General features: G+C 38.1%; 1 protein-coding gene across 4 annotated transcripts in view; it reads left to right on the top strand.

Annotated features, from left to right (window-relative positions):
* The window catches only part of LOC113055096 (SRSF protein kinase 1), a 35798-nt gene that overhangs the window by 8095 nt on the left and 550 nt on the right, over nucleotides 1–27153 (top strand). For 2 of the 4 annotated variants that reach the window (XM_026221073.1, XM_026221072.1), the window contains 14 exons: nucleotides 14654–14769; nucleotides 16627–16735; nucleotides 16832–16919; nucleotides 17181–17268; nucleotides 17500–17606; nucleotides 17677–17842; nucleotides 19204–19229; nucleotides 19339–19546; nucleotides 21741–22148; nucleotides 22357–22457; nucleotides 23667–23774; nucleotides 25094–25163; nucleotides 26029–26121; nucleotides 26376–27153. The exon at nucleotides 26376–27153 is cut by the window's right edge and continues 550 nt beyond it. In XM_026221073.1, the coding sequence (XP_026076858.1) occupies nucleotides 14654–14769; nucleotides 16627–16735; nucleotides 16832–16919; nucleotides 17181–17268; nucleotides 17500–17606; nucleotides 17677–17842; nucleotides 19204–19229; nucleotides 19339–19546; nucleotides 21741–22148; nucleotides 22357–22457; nucleotides 23667–23774; nucleotides 25094–25163; nucleotides 26029–26121; nucleotides 26376–26560 (1873 nt within the window). In that variant the 3' untranslated portion in view covers nucleotides 26561–27153. Of the gene's footprint in view, nucleotides 1–4531; nucleotides 4682–14653; nucleotides 14770–16626; nucleotides 16736–16831; nucleotides 16920–17180; nucleotides 17269–17499; nucleotides 17607–17676; nucleotides 17843–19203; nucleotides 19230–19338; nucleotides 19547–21740; nucleotides 22149–22356; nucleotides 22458–23666; nucleotides 23775–25093; nucleotides 25164–26028; nucleotides 26122–26375 lie in introns of those variants that run through there. The other 2 variants (XM_026221074.1, XM_026221071.1) reach the window with 2 other exon arrangements.

Genomic DNA, 27153 nt, shown 5'->3' with positions numbered 1-27153 from the left:
TACATTTTTGTCCATGAGACAAAAATGGAGTTCCTTTGGAAAGGGCTATACTGCTTTTGGAGGGCCACCTTCCTACAGAGTTTTGCTTTAAATGACACCAACACACCTACAGTACCTGGAACTTTGGATTCATCCTGAAGACCTTGATTAACTGATTGAAGTGTGTTTAAATCGGTTTGGAGCTTAAGCTCTGCAGGATGATGACCCTCCGGGAGCAGCATTGGACCCTGTCATAGTTCACTCAAAAATAAAACAATTCATTCAACAGCCTCCTACTACACCCGTGCATTGTAGCAGTTACTTTTGAATAGGCAATATGCATGAGGAGCAAAGGTTTTCCATTTGGGTGGGGCTACCTAGTGCACCACTGCATGTGTACATGTGTAGTGTCGCTGCTGAAGCTGGTTAGGACATGGTGATAGAGTTCTGAAATGCATGTGCTACTGTAAAACATGCATACTGACTGAAACAGCAGAGACTGATGTGCTGTCATCATGCCCTACGATAAACTTCCTTTCTCTGTGGTTGGCACAGATTGCATAACGCAGCAGGTTTAATCTAGCATGTCCAATGATGCTCAGTTAACTGCAGCTCTCAGACCGCAAGCTAATTCCGTCAGTTCTAGTATGACACCCTCTCATTGTCCAATAAAGCTTGACTGAAAAAAAAACTGCTTGGTTACTAGCTCAGCGTACTACAGAGTGGCACAGAATGGGGTACAGACAATATGATTTTTAGCTTTTTAGTATAAAGTACTATATTGAATTTTAATACTTTTTTTTTCTCATGTATTTACCAAACTTAATGTCAAGGACACTTATGGCTCACAGGGATTTAAATATATGGTCAGTGGCAAACACAAGTGTTTAAGTGTGATTGGCATGGTCGTATGTAACCTAATTAATTGAAGTGAAGGCTAACTGATCCTCGTGATTCATATTCAAAATGGTGAGCAAGCTCTGCTTTGTTTACATTTTCTTTTTATATGCATATTCCTAGTTTATATTATCTTATTTCAATGACAAATACAGACTACTGTCTTCTGCTGTTGTGGAGAGTAGAGGCGCAAAACGTATATGCTAGTTTGCCGTCACCTTTCATTGCTGCTAGTTTTTTGATATCGGTTTGGTGTGTACCTTCCAGTGAAAAGCCAGGCTTTGAAATGACATGTATTTCATGTTTAAGAGGTTAAGGTTAACCGTTAATTGATTGTTCATTTACAAAATGATTGATTCTGGGAACTTGTGTGAATAAAACCTAAGGTATTATTATTAAGAATCAGGTCCTCACTAGAAATCAGGCCTCCGTTAGGACCCCATTCGGGATTATAATAGGTACTCTCTTTAGCACCTTATTACAGTTCCTACAAAATCATGTTAGGATAAATGTTATCATGACCATTAAATGTCAGTTTTAGTTGGCTTATATAGCATGGCATAGCATACAGATACCCGATTATCCTAGAAGTTTATACATTACACATTTGCATTTACTTTACTTGTGTTCACATTAAGCTTTAAAGTTATGATACACCCAAAAATGAAAGCTAAATCATCATTTACCCACCCTTTTGCTGTTCTAATGCCGTATACTCTGCTTTCCTTTTCAGAGATCAAAAAAAAAATGTAATAAACATTTTCTATCTCTATTTTATTTTAAAGAACGTATGACCGATTCTTTATTTTTAACTAGTCAACTTGAAAATGTTACTACATGATTCAAGTAATATTTTTCTTTATTAACCCACATGAAGCTGTAAACAGTGTAAATATAAAAAAAAATCATTTGTTAATCTTTGCAAAAAAGATGAACTACATGAGCTATCTCTTTTAAAAACTTGTCAAATACATATATGTTCAGAAATAATACAAGGAAAATGCTTCGGTCAAATCTCAAAAGTCAAGGTAATTCAAATTCAAAACGACTGAGGATAAAATACCAGTAGAATATTATTAACTATAAATGCTCTGTAAAAGCAATGAACAGTCATCAGTAGGGCTGTACGATTTGGGGAAAATATCAATTTTTTTTTTTTTTTTGACATTACGATTGCAAATTGATTTTATTTTTTTTATTTTTTATTTTGCAAAGTTAAGTATATATCATACAGTTCTGACTTTAGCCCCTTTCACACTGCCATTCCGGCAAATACAGGGGTAAAGTGTTCCGGCAATTGTCCCCGGGTCGCTAGATTTTGCACTTTCACACTGCCAGTGATTACCCGGGATATGTGCGTGCTTTCACACACAACCTGTAAAGATCCCGTAACGACACGTGACATCAGGGCGTGATGTGTAATGTACGAGTCGAAAACGCTAGGCACGTTATACTTTCACTGAAGCAAGCAAACGATCTCGGCATCAGTGCGGAAAGTGAGGAACTAACTGATCTCTGCTTCATTACAATTTGCACATATTGTTTCGTTGCGAACGTTGATCTTCCTTCAAAACAGCCGGTAAAAGAGTTGCGCGAAAACTCGCATCATCACTTCGACACAGCATTAGATCTGGCTTTTATTCACACAGCGTTCGTCCCGGGTTGAATCTGGCAATGTTACTAGGTCCCCGACCCGGGTTCAATGCAGGAATCAATCCCGGGACGTGGTTGCTTTCACACAGAAGGCGACCCGGCAATGTTCTGGCAATATGACGGGTCCGACGTGCAGTGTGAAAGGGGCTTATATGAATCACAACTAAGTTTATATCACGCAATTCTGACTTTATAACTCGCAACTGTAATATCACGCAATTCTGACTTTATAAATTGCAACTAAGTTTATATCACGCAATTATGGCTTTATAACTCGTAACTAAGTTCATATCACAAAATTATGGCTTTACAAATCGCAACTAAGTTTATATCGCACAATTCTGACAATATAACTCGCAACTGTAAGTTTATATCACGCAATTCTGACTTTATAACTCGTAACTGTAAATTTATATTACACAATTATGACTTTATAACTCGCAACTGTAAGTTTATATCACACGATTCTGACTTTAGGAATTGCAGCTAAGTTTATAGCGCACAATTATGAATTTATAACTTGCATTTGCAGATTTCTCGTTTAACCTTTTCTTTGAACTTTTTTCCAGGGTGATAGTTATTTAATATTAAATTATATTAAATAATAAGTTGCATTTACATGCATTACTGTTATATTTGTTAAGTTTCCTACCATCATGCATGTGAAACAGATTCATCCTCTGGGGGACGCTCTTTAGAGGGAGAAACTGAAATGTTGTTGCCTTGAAGAGCCAAATGGATGAAGCCCTAATACAGGCCAATCCTTATGGAGAGCCTCTAACCAAAGCAAGTATCTGCATTTAGGGACAAGAATTGACACAAAACACTTGACAAACAGCTACAAATAACTATATACCCACTATGAAGAAAAAAGGAAATAAATGTTTTCCGGTATTTGGTCTATTGCTGTAGGTAAGGAGTGAATAGAGATGGGGAATGGGTTTGAAAAAGTCTCACACTTGTGTCACCCATCGTGGCTCAGTGTGTCAGTAGATGCTGCTAGGCCAGCATGCAAATAATTGTTTGATATGCAATTGAAAGGGGAAATGATTGCTTTTTCAAATTGTGTAATTTATTCAGGGCTGTAACGGGAACAAAATGTCAAGAATTCAAAGCAGTGAAGTGCATACTTCCTGAAGTACTGACACATGCAAGTCCTTATATAAATGTATCAACACTATGAAAGGCCTGTTAATTGCATAATGATAAATTATGCAATACACGTGGCAAAGTGTTTTATATCCCTGTCAGTCAGAGAGACCTTGCCTTTCTAATATTGCCAAAGGTTTTGTGGTTGCTAAGAAACTAGTAGACCATTAAATGCATTTTATCTAATGATGTGTCCTACTGTAGGACCGGGGGGCAGCTTTTAAGAGTCCGGCATGCTGCACGTTTTTTTAGCTTTTTAAGCCTGGAACCATCAACGCCTTCAATGAGTTCCTAGGTTGATATATGCATATATTCTGTCCCTGATAATCAAAACTTGTTCTTACCAATGGCTCCATTTCAGCAAATCAGTTTTTGTGAACAAATGACTTCTTTGACTTCCATATTAAACCATTAAAATTTAAAGATTTTTTTCAGTCGAGTAGCTCTCCTATAGTTGTGTACATCTCAGAAGGGCGAGAGACAATAGTAACTGATTGAGTTGAGTGCCCTCTCGCTGCCGTGACTCACTGCTGCTTACCTGCCTTCATTAAAGAGGTTATAAAGAGGCTTGTTTAGACTGAGACACAGAGCTTATGAGCAAGAGAGTGTCTAACCCGTCTTCTTGAGAGCTGGCTGCCTTTGCTGCTGTATTTAGAGAGAGAGCAGATGGGATGAATGACGGCAGAACGCATCCCGTTATGAAGGAGAAATGAGCAGGCGGCAGTGCTTTTTACCTGCAATGCAGTGCTAGATTTCCCCTGCCAATCAGAGCGCATGGCACAGAAGAAAGGGTGGGCTCTTGTTGCTGACGGAGGCAGAGAGAGCGGGAGAGGGAGGGATCGAGCGAGTGAGCAGACGGATCCGGCTCCTCTGCATTCAGCCTCACTGTGCATCTGTGTGCACTGGCCCTCCTCAGCCTCTGGTACATGGCTCTGTCTCTGGCCTGCCAGCCCCTGTTGCCTTCATTAGCACTGTCTCTCATGGGAATCCGCGCATCTTGTAGGTAAGAAGCAAAGTTGCACCTCTGTTTGCGTCTGCGGTGGCTCTTAACCCCATGTGTTTGAGAGCTTTGATTTAATTTGTGATTTGAGAGATTGGCGAATGTAGTTTAAAATAGTTGCTTGTGTCGAGCTGTCTTCCTCCATGCTCTGAGCTTCAGAAGGAAACGGTTTATATAACCGAAATGGACAATGAGGGTTATTACAAATAAGGAACTATTAGGAACTTACAGGTTATGCACATTTTAAAATTGAGGGTTGTATGAGAACAGTAGTTCTGTTGATGAGGATTTGTATAATGAGAACATATAGTCATACGGTATTTGTATAACTAAAATGTATTGTGTAATATTATAGTATCATAATGTTTATTAATAGATATTTAGCAGGAAAACTGCAATTCAAAAATATATTGTGTCATTGATGTAATGAAAAGAAAAAAAAATATGTCTAAATGCTATTTCATTATGCAGAAAACTATTCCAAAATATTTTCACATAATGTATGTAAATATATATCTGTGGGTTTAATTAAACAATTATTTGCTGCCAAAACTACTGTTGCCACTCTGATTTATTTTTGTACATACAGTACAATACTGGTTAATATCAATATTGATATAAATTATAAGCATGTCTTAATAACAAGTATTTACTAAACTGAATAGAAACTGTTTCCCAAAATGTGAGAAATTTGCATCGTACAGCCCTAGTGCAGTGATTCATCATCAACATTCTGATGTTTGTGGCTCTACATGCATCTTTCTGAGTCGATCGACCTCCTCTCAAAAGACATGCACCTGTGTCCTTGAAAGTGCTCCTTAAAAACACACTCTGTGTGAAGTTTTCAGATTAAATCCAGCGTTCCTAAAGAGTCTGACTGAGATGAATCCTGGCAGAGGGGAGATAAAAGCGAGCGAGACGTGTTGAATGCACGCTGTGCTGCAGCCGTGCGATAAACAGCATCAACGGCACCTCGCTTTTTTGGAGACCTTCACCTTTGTGAAGATTTATATATGGTCAAGCTGGACCCCAAAGTGCACGTAAATGAAAAAGCCACTGCAGTGGTGGGTGAAGTCGCCAAGTTCCTCTACTGACGGCAACATCAGGAGATTGTTACCCAAGCAAAACCACAGGTGGGAAAGGCCACATGGGACTGATTTTGCACTAAAATGAAATCGATTTGAAAAAGAAACATCCTTTGCTTTGAGCTCTGTTGCTGCGATGCAGCTCGCACGTGAGTGAAAACACTGGAAGCACGGTTTTCAGAGCCTGTTTGTGTTACTGGAAGAGCAGATTGTTTTGATGCATGCATGAGCACTCTGACACAAGACGAGAGAATGCCAGACGTGTTGTGCTGTGTTGTGTGGGCTGGAGAAGTTCTGAAGGCTGAGCTCTGCATTAAGAGTGAACTTAACTCTCTGTGCGCCGAACGTTTCTCCCTCCCACTCACAAACGCTCACACGGACCAACACTCATGCACAAACACACACAGCCCCTTGTGTTTCTCTCACTGAATGTGTTGTGATGCCATGCACTAAGAGGCTCAGGAGGTGAAGTTTTGGTTCAGATGAATTGTCCAGGCTGGTTGCTAAGGCTTGAGGCTTTTAATAGAAGCCCCCTTCGCTGAAAAACAACTTTAAGTAATGGAGGGAATTATGGAAATGTGATTCATAGATGGGATCCGGATGAGGCGAAGAGAAAATAGACACTTTGATGCAACCTCTCTGACCGCCCATTACCTGCGAGGTAGACATAATTGAGATTGAAGCCTGGTTTTATAGCAAAGCCAATTTCAAAGCCTCGCAATCTTACTCTACACAAGCGACTGGCTCTTCTTCTGAAGGACTCACTGTACAGAGCTGAGACTTGGTAAACGTCACTTTGTCTCCAGGTGGACTGGAAAAAACTGTGCACCCTAATAGCATAAATGGCAGAATGAACTGTTAAAGATAAAGAGGGTGTGTGTGTGTGTGTGTGTGTGTGTGTGTGTGTGTGTGAAATGACAATGGTACTATACTGTAAAAAAAAAATAGGGTGCAAATGTATTACTGAAAAATAATTTTACTGCAATGAAAATATCAATTTGACAGAAAGATATACTTAATAAATACCTGTAATTGTAGTTTCCTCCATTTAGAAATGGTAATTCAACAGCATTTTATTAGATTAGATGTTTAGTATTATTAATGTTATAGGGTATATAAGATAAAATACAAGAAAAAATACAGATGGCCATCTTTTTTTCTACTGCGAATTATTTTATGAATCGCACAACTTTTCTGACTGTACATTTTAAATTATAACACGTTTACTGTGCATTAACTTTATTTATGTTTAATTTAAAGTTAACATTATTGATTGCATGCAACATTAGTTGCTGGATTCTAACAAAAGATGTGTTTAAGGCATTAAGCGGGGGTTTATCAAGGGTTTTTCACCATATTAATATGTTGAAAACATGACACTCCGAGTCAGTCTTGTATGCTGTCTGTTGAATGTTACACTATAAGGTAAATTGATTTATTTATTAACCACAATTAATTGATCATAAAGTAATCATTCACAATCACAAGCCAATAACATTACATAGTCTGCTGAGAATAAGTGAAAAGGGTAATAAAAATGGCAACCAAAGGAGTGTCGTATAAAAAAAAAATGATGCTTTATTTTTGCTTTAAGCGAAATGTTACATTTTTTTTTCTATATTTTGGGGTGAAATATGACTTAGACAGTTCTTGACAGTTTGAATTGGATTCATTCTTATGATTTTGAAAGCTTTTCATCATTCATCAAAGCATCATTCATTTTTGTGTGCAGCATGTATCAGTAGGCGTGCTGTCTGAGGCTAAAAACAATACGCCGTAGACTTGAGATCAAGCTGAATTTAAATGGCGTGTTTAACATTCTCGATCTTATTACATTACGTAATTACATTACAATCTCTATTGCTTCCTGCCTGCTTAAACGGCCAGATGAATGATTGCTCATCTTAATTTTGATCAATGTTCTTGAATAGATTAATGGCATTAAGTAAAACAGGGGTTCTGGAATCGAAAATGAGCAGTCTGGGTTACTCCAGGACAGCGATTCAGAGCTGAATCAGAGGATTCATTAGTCTGATGTTTCTAAAACGTCTAAACGCTTCTTGACTGAACAATCGATGTGTCACACATTCAGGTCCTTTGTGTTCCAGACTTTCTGTATACCATCCAAAAAAGGTTTGTCCTGTCCTCTTAGATGTCCATGAATTTGTCTTTTGCATTCCAAGCAGGAGCTGCCACAGAATGAAAAACGAAAAAACCTCAGTTGACTTGTGACGTCAACCACAGTGATCATCCATCATTTAGAGCAACGGAGAATTGTAAACATCTTTTGAGTTTTCAGTGCTGAAATGTGAAATGCATGTCATGGATCTGTCTTCATGAGTTTTTGTCTGGCAACCCAATGGTCAAATCTCACTAGATCTTAGTCGGGTGGGACGTCATATTGAATTTAATCTGGATGAAAATAGATTTAGTCCTTACAATGTACAGTCTTTCAAAGCTGTTTTGTATAGTTTTTGTCTGAGAAAGAAATTTTATCGACTGAATAATCGACATGTTTTTAAATACAATCCATTGAACACATCCCTCAGCCTCATTTTCATTCCTTTCTAACATTAAATATGGCGCTAACTTGACTAAGGTTTATTGGATGAGAACTTATACTGGATTGTTTCAAAGATTGTGCTTTATCAGTGTTGGAAGGCACTTAACTCCTCATTGCTCCGGGACGAACTTTCCCTCTTATCCACTCTTTTCCTGAAAAGTTCATTTGGGGAGCCACTTATTTTTGGTCAGATTATTTTTATATCTGCTTTACATTCCATTAGCTGATAGCTGGATCTACTTCTTTCTGTTTATGTCTATGAAGAATCACAAAGGTACTGTGTTACTCCTCCGCGGTATCCCCGAAGCAATCTAAAATAGTCTGAATATAAACACTTATTATAGGTGCACCCTAGTGATTCAGGACAAGCTAAAAACACGGTTTGGAAAATGGATTCATGGTGTACTCGCTTATCATATACATTTTTCTACATTTTGAACACAAACAAAGTTACGGACCGCAGCTCTGATTGGTTGTTTTTTACCGGGAGCGGATGACTTTCTGCAAATGGCAATAGGACACTGGGAGGAGCCAGAGGAGCTTGATTTTTTCACAGATTATCTGTCTCATATTCTACTGTCAGGACATAATGACAGGTTTAACAAATATGTAAAAAATATATATTTACAAAAGTTACCTACTGCAGCTTTAAAGTGGCTCGACATAATCTCCAAAATTCAAATAACCTTGAAACAAAAATAAAATCGAGCAGAATTTTTTCTTATTAATTCTCAGTCTTGGTTGTGCTAAATATTTATTCTTTGAACGAAGAGGCCTTAGGTCTTCAATAGACAAAGATAGCATAATGACCAATGTCCTGTCAACACATTACTTAAAGGGCAAGCAAATACTTGGTCTGACACTAAAGAAATGTGAGGCATTCTGTTTTGTTGACTGCTTTGTGCTGACAACAGTACAATACAGGACCGCCCACAATCTCTCCAGACGTCTGGGTTTCACATCTTAGTATGCAAAGTTTTGTCTTTTTCCCCATCCTTCCCACAACAGAACACGGATCTGAAGACCGTTTCCACAAACAAAACATCATCACAGTAGTTATAAAATATGCATATATCATTAGTATTTGAAATGCTGTTCACTGATGCTCTGAATGGGAGCAAATCCGTGTTGGAACGTCTGCTGGAAAGTTTTTCCAGAATACTACAAGCTTAAAAGATGGAAATATTCCATATTAATGCCCATAATCTTGAACCCTAAACCCAAATGTGCTTCAACAAGCACACATGGGTGTGGTGTCAATGTGTCCCACATACTTTTGGGCATGAAGCGCACCTTCACCCATGACTGCGCGTCTCTTCAATTCTATAGTAATGCAGTAAGTTGCGACATTGCTTTGCAACTCCAGATAACTAAACTCTGTATCACGTTATTCCTGAAAACTACTTAAGTTCCTCCTTGTTGACTTGTTCAAGACATGTTCTGCTTTGTTTTTGCATCAGTCTCATATGCACATATTGTAAAGTCATGCCCACTGATTGCCACTTGAATATATCTAACATGATATGAACAATACCACGTAAAAACAAAAGCATAATGATGTGGTGAAGTCTTTAACTTGTGCTTTAATTCAGTGCCTTGTCTCATTAACTGCTGTGCAGAGATGTTATGTCTGCAGTGATCTCTCAGCATTCATTAGCATCGGCTTTAGATTGCTGCTCTCGTCGTTATCTTTTAATGAATGTATCCGTCACACAGTAGAGCTACAGTAGCTCAATCTGCTAAAGAACTTTCAAATTAAAATTTCCTGATAATTGACTCACCCCCTCCCCATGCCATCAAAGATGTTTACGTCTTTCTTTCTTCAGTCGAAAAGAAATGAAGGTTTTTGATGAAAAAGTTCCAGAATTTTTCTTGTAGTGAACTTGAACACCTATCAAATGGTCGAAGGTCAAAACTAGAGTTTCAGTGCAGCTTCAAATGGCTCTACAAGATACCAAACGAGGAATATATAAAGCATATACATTTTTTGTTTTGTTTTTTAGAAAATGAAAGCTCGTTTTGCTAGATATGACCCTTATTTCTCGTCTGGTATCGTGTAGAGCCCTTTGAAGCTGCACTGAAACTCTAGTTTTGACCTTCAACCGTTTGATAGGTGTTCAAGTCCACTACAAGGAGAATAGTTTTGGAATGTTTGGAACTTTCGCAGTAGTTTTGTCATAGTACCTAAATTTCAGTATCGGTGCTAGGGGTGTGAACCTACACTGGTCTCACGGTTCGGTTCGGTTATGATTATCATGTCATCAATTCGGTTCAATTCGATATCACGATGCATTGCATCCTCAATTTTAAATTTTACTTCATATTTATAACATTTTGTCAGTGAATACAAGCAGTCAGATATATGAAGAATACAAATTATTTCAGAAAAATTCTATATTTGTCATATGCAGTTCATATGTTTACATTATTCTTCTATTACATTATAATGATGTTCGTACTGGTATTAAATTAAAGTTTAATGTGTAAATTAATTTATCAGAGCAAGAAATTCAACAAACACACACACACACACACTGTTAGGCTTTTATTTGTGCAGGTAACTTGAATCGATCTGTGGAATATGTGGTTGATGCCTCGTTCTACAGAGTGTCTTTCACAGGCTTTTGGATTACATTTTTTGCACTGTTTTTGAGACGCTTAAAGCTTTGAATCTTTTCCTGACACTTTTGGAGGAAAGCCTGCGTGCTTCACGGGCTTAATTTTCCCATACCTACTCCTTGCATATTTAATTGTGAGTGACGTGATTTACACACAGCTTGTGTCTTCTCAAGGTCGTACTCAGGTTGTTCATAAAAGCCAAAATGTTGCCAGATGTTGGCTTTTAAAGTATTAAATAGTTTATTAAGAAACTTCATTATAATGCTCATTATATTCGATTAGCCACGCTTATGCCAATGATCAACCACTCTAATAACAGTGTTAATTTCAATCCGACATTCAAATTAAAATATTGAATAATATTCATAACAGAAGAGGTGTTTCCCACAGACTTGCACTCTATTTGTGACAGCATATATAGGAAATTCATTCTCTGCCAGCAAGAGGAGATAACCCAATAACGGCTGTAATCAAATAAGCTCTCTGCTCACAAACACTGCTTCATTGAGTCATTACAGGCAAGATGAAATAAAAATGACATCCATGATTTTCTTAAAACAGTCGGTTTCCTTCAGAAATACAGTGATAGAAAAACACAAACTCTGGGTTTCGACTTTAACACGTGCAGTGTTCGTGTTTATTCACAGAAGTCAAAGCCTTTTGGAAAATCAGTTTGAGGTGGTCAGTTTGGATATTGTGCCAGGCCATAGCAAATAAATAAATGTATGAACTCTTAGGTTAGGGTTAGGTCTGTCTGTCTTTAAAGTGTTTTGTAAGTTTGGTGTGTTTCCTCCTTTCGATGTCACCACGTCGAGAGAGCGCATCAAGAACCAGTTTGACCAAGTACTCTGTACCTAAAGTACTTAAAAAAGCCTGTTACCGTATGTTTTCGTTTTTTTAGTACAGACTTGATACTGAAGTACTGGGTCTTTTGACAACACTAAATGGCAGTGACCTCTTTCTGCAGTATAATGCACCCACACTCAAAAGTTAAAGATGTTGCTTTGGCTTCCAGATTCCCAGATATCAATCGGATTGAGCATCAATGGGATGTACTGGACCAACAAATCTGGTCCATGGAGGTCCCACCTCACAACGTGCAGGACTTAAAGGATCCGCTGCTAGTGTCTTGGCTGTGCAGACCACAGGACTCTAGCGGAGCCCAGGGCTTGACACATCAGAGTTTAAAGCCTATAATAATTACATAATTATTGAATACATTTTGAGGCAGAAATATTTAAAAACTTAGTGTACTTTTTGTTTTCTAAGAAATGAATGTTGCTTGTACATTTTTCCTTGTATCGCCTTATTGAGGAACAACGCATTATTTGATAAATTATAATTACACAACTTGGATTTTTTTATGCTCCTAAATTTTAAAAGTGTCTGACCGAGATCTACAGTGAGACTGTTATACCACTGTATCCCTGTTGTAAAGAGTGCGGCGCATCCATGCTTTCCACACAAATCAACGTCCTCAGTGTGTTGGTTCAGCCCTAGATGTGTGCACCAGCACGAGGACTGACACTCACGAGAGAGACCAGCTATTAGCAAACGACAACAGTCCAATCATTCTGCATGGACAAACCGAGAAGCCTTAGACTCGCTTATACATGCCAACTTTAATGGTCAAATTAAATGTGAAGAAATATCACACTTGCTCAATTTGATATTTCCACCAAAAATATGATATAGTGAAACTGAATATTCACTATATCGCTTAACTCTCACAGTGATCTTTCATGTGAAGGGATATGATTAGAGCGGTAGTGGATAGCAGGGCTGCTGTGTTTTAACATCTGCTCTGAGCCTTGGGCATGTGTGTGTGTGTGTGTGTGTGTGTGTGTGTGTGTCATCGACCAGCGTTGCATTCACACATGTCCACTGATTAACCCCCACTAGCATAGCCTGGGATCGGGCTAAATTAATTATTTTCTGGTGTAACACCCACCATAGCACACAATAGTTTCCACTGATATCTTGTTCATTAGAATATGTATAGTGTCTGCAAACTGCAAAGTTTGCTTGTTTCAAGCAACAGCTAATCAAGTCATAAGAGCAGAATTTGTAAATCCCTGGGATCTGAAGTAGACGTCTGCAGTCTATTTGTCGCTGGTGTCGCCTTCATCATTGAAACACTCACTGACACACGAAGCGCTAAATTGATCCGGTTGGTAAGCAGACAGAGATAACAGCTTCTCAATTAAACTGTTTCATGTTTATAGGAACAACCTGTGAAATGAGATGTTGCCTGGGATTTATGGGGAAAATGCTTTTCTCTGCTCCAGTGTCAGGCTGTTCTGTTTAACTGCATTTATTATTCATAATTCTTGCACATGCGCATTTTTCACATCTCTTCTAGATATGTTTAGTTAGTTGAAGCATATTTTGAAAATGTTAAAATTACGTTAAACCAACAGTTTACCAATTTAATCCACTGCTTCATTGCGTATTGTTCAGAAGCTGTATCTAAGAAACAAATAATTCAGAAAGTGTCCTTGTAAAGGCTTATGCTATTTTGGACTAGTTTCGAACTTCCAAGCCGCAGTTCATAGCCCGGTTTAGGATGCAGAAAATTGCCAGTTGCTTCAGAGAGATTATGCTACGCAGCGAGGCAAACTCATCAGCGGGAACGGCACAAAGCTGCATATCTAATCGTATTAATGCCCGCTGCTGATGTAGCCAACCAATAGAAATATCACAGCGAGTAGCATGATATTGGAAAAGGTCAAAAGAGATATTTAAACACAATGCAGGTAGAATTAATGCATCGCTCATATATAATTTACGATTGGCAGAATTGTACAGCATGCATCTGGACTAATTCGATTCACATTCCCCCCCTTTTTTTGGTTGAAGTCCCTAACTGAGCAACATATCCTGACTTGATAACAGGGATCTATATGACTAAAATGCTGAATGTGTTTAATCACATATTCAGATATATACTTTGTCTTTTTATTGCAATTGCAAAATAGGATTATAGTGATAATGAATTGATGTAGTGTTTTAAAATGTAAGTGTAAATGATGTATGTGCTTGACTGTTAAAGGAGTATTTTGCCATATGCTACAAAGGATAGTTCACTTGATAATTAGTCAATGGGGTTCAATGTATGGACAGACTGTTTAGTTTTTTTTTTTTTTCGTTTTTGTGTTTCATGTAAGTCATACAGGTTTGGAACAACATATGGTGATTAAAATAATGGCTGAGTTGAAATTTTTTGTGTTAACTATCGCTTTAAGTTTGCTGCAGCGACTCTACTCAAAAAGAGCGAATGCTTTATGATTTCTCTCAGCTTGACGCCACTTAAGATTTCCTTCACGGCTCCTGCTGGGCTACAGTGAATCAGCGAAGACCGTCTCCTAACTCTGCAATATAGCTGCTCTTCTTTCAGTTTAACATTGCACCTGCACTGATTGATAGGTTTCATTAATATCTGACCCTCACAGTAGAGAAGCCCAGTGGGCATTCATAGATTATATGGTGCTATATAATGGTGCTATTAAACTGTAAACACAGCTAACCCCACAAAAGATTTCCAATAGTTGCTAATAAAAGCATTTGAAAGGCTTAGTATAATATTTGGCTGTGTTCCTGTAACTAGCACATCTAGAATGAGATGTGTGAAGACATTTGGCTAGGGGTTGTGGTTGCTATTCGGCTGTTGGTGCATCTGTTTTCTAAAGATAAGCTGTCTTTCTCCAGGCCTGATCCCCACCCGAGGGGAGCCGCACAGCAGCCTGACTCACCGCAGGAGCAAGATGAGGAGATCTTGGGTTCAGATGACGAGGAACAAGAGGATCCTAATGACTACTGCAAGGGTAGGAGTCCGGTGATCCCAGCACAGGGAGAGATTCATGTCTACATGCATTGTAAACAGGATCCATCATTATTTTTTTAACATACTTGGCCATCTGGGATGAACAATTATTCAAAATATAATCGAAATCACATTTTACAACATGAATAACCAGAAGCGTGCATAAGTTTTTCAGTGTGGTTCTCATGAGAGAGCCTGGAGATTTTGTTTGGTGCTCACATTGCGACCTATTGTATAAAACTATAAAAATGTATTAATAGTAGAAAAAGTAGTATTAATGCACTCTATTTAGTTAGTTCTTTTTTTTTATAAAACAAAAACTAAATTATAAAATGTGATGATACTGTTATACTCTGAAATAAATAAATGAATATTGAATAAAAATACAATTATTTTATTGTACACTTAAAAATACGACGATGATATTTACAATTTCATTGTTTTTTTTTATAATTTTTAATTTTCTATCTGAATTTTCATCATGTTGAAACCTTAAATCAACAAGCTTTTATTTTGGCAGGTTGCAGGCAAGTATATGCACTGCAAGTTTTAGCGTTTACATAAAGCATATCTGGGAATAATGTCACAGTTTCGCGTTTTGCTCTTAAACCAGCAGCACATAGCGTAGATTTATGCTCTCAGTTCAAATGGAAATCTTATACACTATTACAGTTACATCTAAAACTGTGATTATTCATTAACAGCTGTCAAGCAGGCTGGTACACAAAAGACTGGTCTAAACTTATTTATAGTGGTCAACCGATATATCGGCCGATATTTGCCATTTTCAAATATCGACATTGGCTAATACGTTTTTGTACTTGGACCTTGTGTTCAAGACATAATGCTCACATTCTCCCTCTTGTTTGCTGTCATTGTTAACAGTTCTGTCTAATACAGATAGAAGTCTGTCTGATATATAACTGTATAACGATTGCTTTTATATTATTAATAATAGAAAGGCAAACATTATAATACTTTCTCATTTGCCATCATCATTAAGCAAATATGGATTTATGTAATTTAAACAAATCTTTGAATGACTAATGAACATTTAATTTCAAAAACCTTGCAAACTAAGTCGAATCCAGCTGTGAGTTCTTGTGAAGTGAAGTACCCAGCATGATCACGTGTTCTCTGTGTGATGGTCAGTCCATGTGAATTGAATGCTGCCAAATGATTTCAAATTTCTTAAGTATTAATAATAATAATTAATTATAATAAACATATCAGCTTTATATCGGCTATCAGCCCCCCTGCTTTCCAAGATATCGGCCTCAGCTTCGGCATCGGCTGTCAAAAAACACATATCGGTCGACCACTATTCCCAGTGCACACAAACTTCACAGAATACTGAGTGCCCTGTTGGTTAGTGTTTACTTCCTTTTTAATTATATTTTTATTAAATATTTATTTATTTGTGAAAAATACTTTGTCGTCTAAAGTATAAGTATGTTTACTTTACACATTTATTTTTAATCCATTGTCAAATGATTTCAAATTTCTTAAATATATATATATATAAACTGTCAAAAAAAATACCTCTTGGTCGCACCACATGTCACATCTACAAATATATAATATATAAAAATATATAAATCTGTATTTTTTTAAACATTATGCACTTTTTTTGTTTGTTTTTAAGAAATCGTACTTACAGATTATGCCAAACTATTCAATACGGTTTTCTTTTTGAGAATCATCGAAGAAGTATATGTATGAATTTTGTTTTTAAATTTTTTATTTTTGAATAAATTAATATATCTGCACATTGTTAATTTTGAACCCTGATTTTGAAATAATTCCAGATGTTTTGTTGCTAACAGTGTTTTCTAACAGCCAAAAACTCTTCTTCTAGGTGGTTATCACCATGTGAAAATAGGCGACCTGTTCAACGGCCGGTACCACGTGATCCGCAAGCTGGGATGGGGTCATTTTTCCACTGTTTGGCTTGCTTGGGACATACAGTACGTCCCTTACCTGTCTGTTTTGTGTTCATTTCTGCTTTACTGTTTATAGATCAAGCATGTGTACTGAGAGGTAATTTATTGTTTTGGTTGCAGAGGGAAGTGTTTTGTGGCCATGAAAGTGGTTAAGAGTGCAGAGCACTACACTGAAACAGCCCTCGATGAGATCAAGCTCCTGAGAGCGGTGAGTTACCCAGACACCCGCGCTGCCATAGAAACCATTACCATGAATTATTCGCCAGACCATTTAGTGTCAGATGAATTTGACAGCATGCCACAATGTGGTAGGAAAGTAATGAAAGCCAGGTGTATCCACATGCACGGGGGCAAAGTGGTTTCATCAAATGAAAACAGTTTATTTTCTAATAAACCAAAGAAAATGGTGTCTCTCGTCTGTAAAAGTGTCCAAGGCCTGAGTTATATGTTCCCCATCTGACGGATTCAGGTCAGAAACACAGACCAGAATGATCCCAGCCGGGAGAAAGTGGTGCAGTTATTGGACGATTTCAAGATCTCGGGTGTGAACGGAACGCGTATCCTTTCATTCATGTTTATTGTACAGGTAGCCTTTCACTTAATGAGGGCTCCACAGGTGTTTTTCTAGTGCACTTCATAATAGTTTTCAGCTGCCGCTCAATCTCTTGATCCACAGCTGTGGATTCAGCCCAGCTCGCTCTTTTATCTGTGGAGAACAGCTCGTAATGAGCTGGAGCTCTTGGCTGGACTTTTGTTCTCCATCATTTCCCTTTAACATGCGCTGTCAGATGTGTGTATGGTGTTCGAAGTTCTCGGCCACCATCTGCTGAAGTGCATTATCAAGTCCAACTACCAGGGCCTGCCGCTGTCATGTGTCAAGAGCATTATTCGACAGGTACTTATTTCCCACTCATTATCAATTTATGTGGTTTACAGCAGGTCAAACAACAGTTTTCTCTGTGTAGGTTTTGCAAGGTCTGGACTACCTGCACACCAAGTGTAAGATCATTCACACCGATATAAAGCCAGAGAACATCCTGATGGACGTGAATGAGGCGTATGTCAAGAGACTGGCCACGGAGGCCACGGAGTGGCAGAAATCTGGAGCTCCTCCCCCTTCTGGCTCTGCAGGTGACAGCAAGCACTCCTCTCAGATCATTTAGATCATTTAGGGATTGATTACAGGTGGGAAAAAACATCTAATATGTTAAATTAAGTCTTGCAGCATCAATAAAGGCAAAAGGGGCCTGCAGCTGTTTGTGATGTTGTTGTTGTTATTAAAGGAACAGTTCACTCAGAAATGAAAATTAGCAAGAAATGTACTCATCCTCAGGCCATCCAAAATGTAGATGAGTTTGTTTCTAGTTGGATCAGATTTGGAGAAATATAGCATTACATCGCTTGTTCACCAGTGGGTCCTCTGCAGTGGACGGGTGCCGTCAGAATGAGAGGCCTAACAGCTGATAAAAACATCATAATCGTCCACATGCATAAAAAAATACTTAAATCACAGTACATATCAAATTGGCAATTCAATATTGCTGTAATGTCGCATTGGGAGGTGTTTATTATCTACAGTAGAACAGTACAGTTAATAAAAATGTTTTGATTGGGTTATGATGTTTTTTTTGCATTAAAGATTTATTAGGGCTACCAAACAATTACATTTTTGTAAAAAAATGAAAAATAAATTTTGCTGAGAAACTACCCCTAAAATATAATTTATGGTCATTATTGTGTCAAATGAGAAGAGCATCAAATAGACATTACAAAAAGTTGATTTAGAAAAAAATATTTGATTTGATTTGCCAATGTATTACACAAAAAATATTTAGGCTACCATGACCATGATATATCGTTCGCACGGCTAGTGCCATGACGGATTTGCTATTTATGCGGCGGAATTTGGCAAGAGCAAAGACAGAACGCGTTTTTGAGATGAAACGGAGCTGCTCGTGTGCGAGAAATATCCATTATGACATGTAGGCATATATATCGACGTGGCGCTGGATGGGAAAATGCGAACAGCGCCGGACAGAAACTAGCAAACACACTTGTGCTGCGCTTTGCCTAGCATTGAGCCGGGTGTATTATAGGGCCCATATTATGTAAACAAAAAAGTCACTAATTCACTAATTATTAGGAATTAATTTATCTAAATCCCTGTATTTTAGCATTTAGACTGGCTCTGGGTGTTTATGAATGTTCTGTTGTGTGCATTATCATTTGCTGGTTTATATGGCTGTATAACTTCACATCCATTCACCTCTTCTGACACAACAGCATAGAACATCTCCATTGATACATTATGCAGAGTGACGTAAAGTCTGCGGGATGTTTCTAAATGGAGAGCAGTGACTCATGTGGTCCTCTGAACAACTGAAGGATGACACATTCTCTGTGCACTGCTTTTGAACTCATTTCATGATGTTGTTAGTGCACAACAAGATTTTGATGTTGTCTTCTCTTTTCATCTTCTTCCTCCATTGCAGCGAGTACTGCTCCGGCCCCAAAACATGTAAGTGTTCCTCAGATATGAGTTCTGGAGCATCTTCCATGTTGTTCATCTGTAGCACATTCACACACACAAAAAGGTAATAGAAAAGCTAAAAGATTCTCCTCTTCAGATGGCCAAAATGTCCAAGAACAAGAAGAAAAAGATGAAGAAGAAACAGAAGCGTCAGGCTGAGCTCTTGGAGAAGAGGATTCTGGAGACAGAGGGACAGGAGAAAGGACCTGAAGGAGGAGAAGAGGAAGAGGAGGATGAAACGGAGACACCCGAGAGCACCCCGTCAGTGCCCGCCAGTCATGACATCACAGCTGAGGCTACACCGGGTGAGCGAGCATCAACTCAAACGCAGGGTTATTAGTAGAGCAAGACATCAGTAAGCTATAGAGCTTATTAGATTCAGTTCACAAGACTTTTATTCACTTTGATTTTCAATCATTCTGGTGTATTTCAGAGATTCAGTATTTAAGTTGGTGCTGGTCATATAATTAGAATATCATCAAAAAGTTGATTTATTTTACTAATTCCATTCAAAAAATGAAACTTGTATATTCTATTCATTCATTACACACAGACAGGTATATTTCAAATGTTTATTTATTTTAATTGTGATGATTGTAACTGACAATTCAGTATCTCAGAAAATGAGAATATTGTGAAAAGGTTCAATATTAAAGACACCTGGTGTGACACTATAATCAGCTAATTAACTCAAAACCCCTGCAAAGGCCTTTCAATGGTCTCTCAGTCTAGTTCTGTATTCTACACAATCGTGGGGAAGACTGCTGACTTGACAGTTGTCCAAAAGACGACCATTGACACCTTGCACAAGGAGGGCAAGACACAAAAGATCATTGCAAAAGAGGCTGACTGTTCACAGAGCTCTGTGTCCAAGCACATTAATAGAGAGGAGAAGGGAAGGAAAAGATGTGGTAGAAAAAATGTACAAGCAATAGGGAATAACCACTCCCTGGAGAGGATTGTGAAACAAAACCCATTCAAAAATGTGGGGGAGATTCACAAAGAGTGGACTGCAGCTGGAGTCGGTGCTTCAAGAACCACGTCGCAAAGACGTATACAAGACATGGGTTGTTTTAGAGCACCTCATGCTTCCTGCTGCTGACCAACTTTATGGAGATCCAGATTTAATTTTCCAACAGGACTTGGCCTCTGCACACAGTGCCAAAGCTTCCAGTACCTGGTTTAAGGACCATGGTATCCCTGCTCTTAATTGGCCAGCAAACTCACCTGATCTTAACCCCATAGAAAATCTATGAGGTATTGTGAAGAGGAAGATGCGATATGCCAGACCCAACAATGCAGAAGAGCTGAAGGCCACTATCAGAGCAACCTGGGCTCTCATAACACCTGAGCAGTGCCACAGACTGATCGACTCCATGCCACACCGCACTGCTGCAGTAATTCAGGCAAAAAGAGCCCCAACTAAGTATTGAGTGCTGTACATGCTCATATTTTTCATGTTCATACTTTTCAGTTGGCCAAGATTTCTCAGAATCCTTTCTTTGTATTGGTCTTAAGTAATATTCTAATTTTCTGAGGATACTGGGATTTTCCTTAGTTGTCAGTTATAAAATAATAATGCTACGAACTTCATTTGGACAAGTTTAAAGGCGATTTTCTCAGTATTTAGATTTTTTGCAGCCTCAGAATCCAGATTTTCAAATAGTTGTATCTTGACGAAATAATGTCCTTTCCTAACAAACCATACATCAGTTGAGAGCTTATTTATTTATATTCACCATTCAGATGATGAATATATCCTAATTTTGAAAAATTTACACTTAAGACTGGTTTTGTGCTCCAGGTTCACATATATGTACAAATTATCTGCACATATATACATTTTTCCATCCACCTGCTTTGTAATATATAAATATTCCATCACTGCAATGCACTGTAAATTCAGTTTGAACACAGGACTAGATGTTTATTTAGTAACCACTATGATGGATTCAGTCAGTTCATTCAGGTAAGGATTTATCAGTCTTCCTTAAAAAATTATGAATAGATACAGAACATATAAAATGGAGTACCTCAAAACTCTGAACTGGTTCATAAGTGATTTGTTGGTAGATATTTGATAAATCTAGTGCTCCACAGCAAGCACATAGCAACGTACCCAGAACACCTTAGCAACTTTATTAACAACATCTTAGCACAGTACCATTAATCATAGGCAAACACCAATTACATTTTCCTACACATTAATTCTAAATCTAAAACCATTGTTAATGCTATTAATAATCCTAGATTTCTAGTAAATCCATTTTAGATGAAACCCTAGGCTTTTTTGTGAGATATCTGTAATGTAACAGAATCTCTGCTGCTCTTCTTTGAGTCTAGCCACGTCCCAGTCGTTTTTAAAAAGTCATGCTTCCAGCTGCTGTCTTCATCAATTATGACTGGTGCTGCAGTGCTTGAGAGTCAGAGTACTGCATCATGACACATCAGTGTTTTTACTCTTGAGTATGTGTTGAAATCAACGTTTTTTCACCCCAGGTGGCGTTTCAGATGTTTGGTCTCAGCACAGAGGCACCATCAACGGTCACAGCCAGGGCCCAGAGGAAGAGCAGACCCTGGATCTCCAGCAGCAGATAAAGGACGAGACCCCCGTGAACCCCTACGACAGCGGCGCCGAGGGCTCTGAGCCTACTAACCCTTACCCAGCATGCAACGGCACCGTAGAGAACGAGCCCAGTCCTCAGTCCACTGTCGCCACAGACGGTAATGGACCTTTGATTTGTGACGTGGTTGAGTCACAGTGCCCTAGGGTGCAGGATCAAGAGAGCCCCACGGCGGAGCTGAATGGCTCCGGTTCTGTTGAGGGCCCTAAAGCTGAGATGGGCCTCACCATGGAGGTGGACCCCAGTGTGCAGGCAACCACAGAGGAGGAGAACCTGAAGGACGGTCAGTGCGGAGCCCTCGCCGGAGGAACACCCTTCTGTTTGCTCCTTACTAACTCCCCTCCCTCCTCTCGCTTGCTCTCCGTCTGTGTTTTTCTGCAGAGTCTCTAACACTGAACTGAAATCACTAACCGCCTGCTTTTTAGATGTTGAGTGTGCATGTGTGGTATTGACTCTAAAACCGTCTTTCTCATTCCTCTCTTGTACTGCAGAAAAAATTGCAGAAGGAAACCTGCTAGTCAACCCTCTGGATCTGCTAAACGCTGAGAAGATCCGAGTGAAAATCGCTGACCTGGGCAACGCCTGCTGGGTGGTGAGTCTGAAGTGTTTTTTGCATGTACACCAAAAACAGCTCAGTCAGAGTGTTAAAGGTATAAACATGCTCTCATTTACATGCATCCATTGATTAATTGAACAGATTGATTGAGGTTCTGATTAGAGCCTGACCGATATATAATTTTGCATATATTATCGGCCTATATGAGCCTGTAGCCGATATATCGGTATCAGCGAATATGCTGCAGATTCAGGGTTTTTTTTAGTTTATTTTTTATATAACATAACACAGATAAATTGCTTGAAATTGTGTTATTACGACCAGGATGGAATGCTTTAAAGCTTAAGTCTATGGAAAACTTTGAACGGGCATATCTCCGTAATGGCGCAGCAAATCCGCACCAAATTCATGGGATCCCTTCAGCTCGAGGAACCCTCTCTGAATTGAGTGTACATCTAGAGGCCCTCTTTCGATTAAGACCCCCCCTGCATCGATAGCTCCAGGGGTTTGGGGGAACACATCCGCTGGCGTGTTCACTAGATAGTGACACCAGTCAACACTTTCACTTCAGTAAGGAGGTCTCTTGTTCAGGCAGCAGCATTCAAGCATTGTCTTATTTGACTGTAAGTGCCCTGCGAAGTGTACTTCACAAGAAATTCAAGGGAACGTACACGTTACTTTCAGAGGGCACTAAAGTGCGCGAGAAGTGAATTTATATTGTATTTTTTTTACAGAGGTATATTATGTCACACTACACACTTCTTTAGTAAGTTTCGTCTATGTGTGAAGACAGTAGCGCAAGTCTGTGAATGAATGTTCTGAAGTTAAACTGATGGAACCGAATTAAGTTCATTTGAATTAAAGTTGAACAAACTTCAATTTTAATGTTCAGTGCACTGAACAGTAAAATTGATCACCACATTTGAGTAATCATTGCAAAAAAATAAATTATGTATATATATTCTGTTTATGTATATACTGCATTCTATATATAATACCAGTCAAATGTTTGGACACATGAATGGGAAAGTTTCCAAACGTTTGACAGGTGCTGTACTATAATATACACAAAGAATATCGGCCAATATATCGACATCAGCCTTTTTTTATACCCTAATATCGGTATCGACCCCCAAAAAACCATATCCGTGGGCCTCTAGTTCTGATATCCTCATTGGTATTAATGCCTCGCATCTGTGTCAGCGGTTGATTCTTCTTCATGTAACTCTTGTTTGTCATCATCAGCACAAGCACTTCACAGACGACATTCAGACGCGGCAGTATCGCTCTCTGGAGGTGCTGATTGGAGCAGGATACAGCACCCCAGCTGACATCTGGAGCACAGCTTGCATGGTGCGTTTAAAGACCGCTGACTGAGATTTGAAAAAAAAATAAATAAATTGTATTTGCACAAACTTTTATTTAGAACCTATATGTATTTTTTTATATATGCAGGGTTTTCGCGGGTCCTTTAAAAGTTGTAGGCCATAAAAAAGTCTTAAATGGTAAAAGAAGAAAGTCTTAATTATGGTTTCAATACAGGACAAAAAGTCTAGAATTGCTATATGACTATATGACAAAATGCAATGATTTTATTTAATAAATGAGTGCTGGTTGTTTTCTAAAGTCAGCTGCTGTACTGCTTCATGTACTGCCGTTACAAGGGAAACTGAAATATTTTATGAGAGAAATATTTTTATATTTTATTTAGTATAATGATGGATAATAATTGTTTAAATTAATATAATAATTGTTACGTTTAAAAGCTGAAATGTGAAGTTTATTAGTTTTTTTATAAGTTTTTTTTTTTGTGAAAACCTGTATCTGAACTGTAAATCATGTTTTTTTAACAGTCATTTTACAGTTTAATATGTTAGCAAAGACATTACCATACCCTTTTCTAATGGTATTAATATGGTATTAATTTTTGTTTGTGCAGTTCTTAGAAAAAGTCTTAAATTGGAGCTTAAAAATCCTGCAGATAACCTGAACATGGAATAAAACTCCACTTGTTAAGTGTGCAGTTCCAAAACGAAAAAGATTTCAAATCAGCAGCTCAGTGAGCTGAGTTTTGTGTTAGCATGTTGCTAAAATAATGACTATATACGATTCCTGTAGCTTTACGTTAGCTTATGTAGTGATTCAAAACCCTAATTTGATTCAAGTACAGTTTTATGTTAACATGCTCCTAAATTAATTACTCAAGTTCATTCCAGTAGCTTTAAGTTAGCATGATTTGATTTGATGCTGTTGTAATTTGAATGAGTCAAAACTCCAATTCAATTCCAGTAGTCTTGCGTTTGCAAGTTGCAAATGTAATTATTCGATACTCTTTAATTAGATTCCAGTGGAGTTTTATGTTCGCATGCACCTAAAGAAACGATTCAAGTTTCATTAAAGTAGCTTTGCATTAGCATGATTCGATTCGATTTGCAAATTTGATTCCAGTAGAGTTTTGTTAACATGTTGACAAGGTAATGAATGCAAGTTTGATTCCAATAGTATTGCATTAAGGTAATGACTGAACTCAAATTTGATCTAAATAGTTTTTTGTTGAAGTAATATCTTGATACTAAAATGTTATTTTAGCATGTTGCTTAGTGTTGGACACCCATAGTGTCTTGAAATGCTCTGTCTAGGTCGGCAGCTCAACCATTTCTGTGTCTCCCTAGGCATTTGAGCTGGCAACAGGCGATTACCTGTTTGAGCCTCACTCCGGAGAGGATTATTCCAGAGACGAAGGTAATTATTCTTCCACAGGTTGGGATTTAACATTATGTAGGTGACACTGGGGACTGAATGGCCTCTGAGCTGTGTTAGAAAAGCCATGTTATAGTCTCCTGAAATCGTGAAACATGGCAGTTTTTGTGTTGCTGATTGTCACAGGATTCCTGCAGTGCTGAAATATACAATATAGTAACCAGAATATATCAATACTACGTCAGCTTTTTTTATTTAACAGTTTCAGTCAATATCATATTTAATTTTTTGTGCATGTTCAGTTTCATTTTTACATTCAGATTACATTTGCCAACTTTATTGCATCTATTCTCACCTTTGGATGTAATCTACTTTCACAAATAATTCAGTTCACTTTTGCTGTGCACACACATTAGGGTTCATCTTTAAAAACACTAATAATTTTATCTTTAACATCAAAACGGATGACATTTTTCCATACAGTACATTAAAATGTACTATTAAAATAGTTTTTTTTTTTTTTTATAAAATAATATAGAATTTTAATTAGCAATTAAATTTACCAATTATTTTTAAGAACAAATTAATATCGGATACAATTTCAATAGTAACAGCTAAGTAATACATTTGATAAAATTAATACTTTTAATACAAATTTTATGTCCTATATATCCTATAATGTGCTAGTTATTTTGTGAAAAGTCCTGTAATCATCAGTGAATTGAAAAATTATATTTGGAGCACGAGTCATTAAAAAAAATAATAAACAGCCATCTGTAAATCAGGACAAACATGAATTGACAGGACAACAGATGACATTTTTAGCACATCAATTCAAGTAAATGGTTTAAAAAGTTCCATCTATAACTTGTTATAAATGTCAGAAGTCTTTTCCCACTGCACACAGATCACATCGCGTTGATCATCGAGCTGCTGGGGAAGATTCCTCGTAAACTCATCACAAACGGCAAATACTCCAAGGAATTTTTCACCAAGAAAGGTACATCTGTCAGTAGACACTTATTACACGAGCGACTGCTTAGCTAATGTGTTTCACTTTCTTGATAAACTTGCTTGGCAGTGTTCAGTAGCTTTGTGTGACTGTCATAGTTTGATTGATGGAGTTATTAGTATAGCTGTACATCGTTTAGTATGAGTGTAACTGTAGTCCATATAACCGCTCTTATTACTGATCGTTCCAGTTCTAAGTTCTGATTGGATGAGGATGTGTCCGTTTGTGTATCTGTGCTCTAGGTGACCTTAGGCACATCACCAAGCTGAAGCCGTGGGGTTTGCCGGACGTGCTCGTCGAAAAGTACGAATGGCCTCGAGAGGAAGCCCAGAATTTCTCAGACTTCCTCCTACCGATGTTGGACCTCGTCCCAGAGAAAAGAGCCACGGCTTCCGAGTGCCTCCGTCATTCCTGGATCGCCACCTAGTGGCCAAAAAGCTCCAACACACACGCACACACACACACACACACACTTCTCTGAACTCATGAATGCTCCCCAGGGGCAGACGCTGTCTTAAGAGCCGTGCCTGGTGTCATGGCAGATATTAGCGAGTACAAGAAGGTCCGCTCACACAGATCCACTTCTCAAATCGTTGTTGCTTTTTTACGTTATTGGTATAATTTGTGTACTGTCATTAGAGTGGTTTGTGCTCTTGCTGATTTATCTAACAGCCACTTCTCTGTGGATTTCCATCATATCACAGGATGCTTTGACACACGTCAGAATTGATTCATCTTCTTAAGAGATTGGATTGTGTCCCACTTCTCTCTGTTTTCTTAAAAGCGTAGTGTTGTAGTAAATCGGACTCAGCAGCTGATTGTAGTTTTGTTGTTTTTTTCAATGTATTAAAAAAAGAGATTGTTAATTACAGCTTCCTTCAGACTGGTTTCCATATCTTCACAAGGGGTTTTACACCCGCTGTCTGAATGGAGGGAACATGAATGGACATTTTTGAAGTTATAAGTGTTATAAATTTCAGAAGTCTTCATATTGAATGTGAGCTGCTATACAGTGTAAGA

This window comes from Carassius auratus, chromosome 36 (genome assembly GCF_003368295.1).
Source record: "Carassius auratus strain Wakin chromosome 36, ASM336829v1, whole genome shotgun sequence".
Lineage (NCBI taxonomy): Eukaryota > Metazoa > Chordata > Actinopteri > Cypriniformes > Cyprinidae > Carassius > Carassius auratus.
The sequence above is the reverse complement of the archived record's forward strand: the minus strand, read 5'-3'. Positions and strand labels throughout refer to the sequence as shown.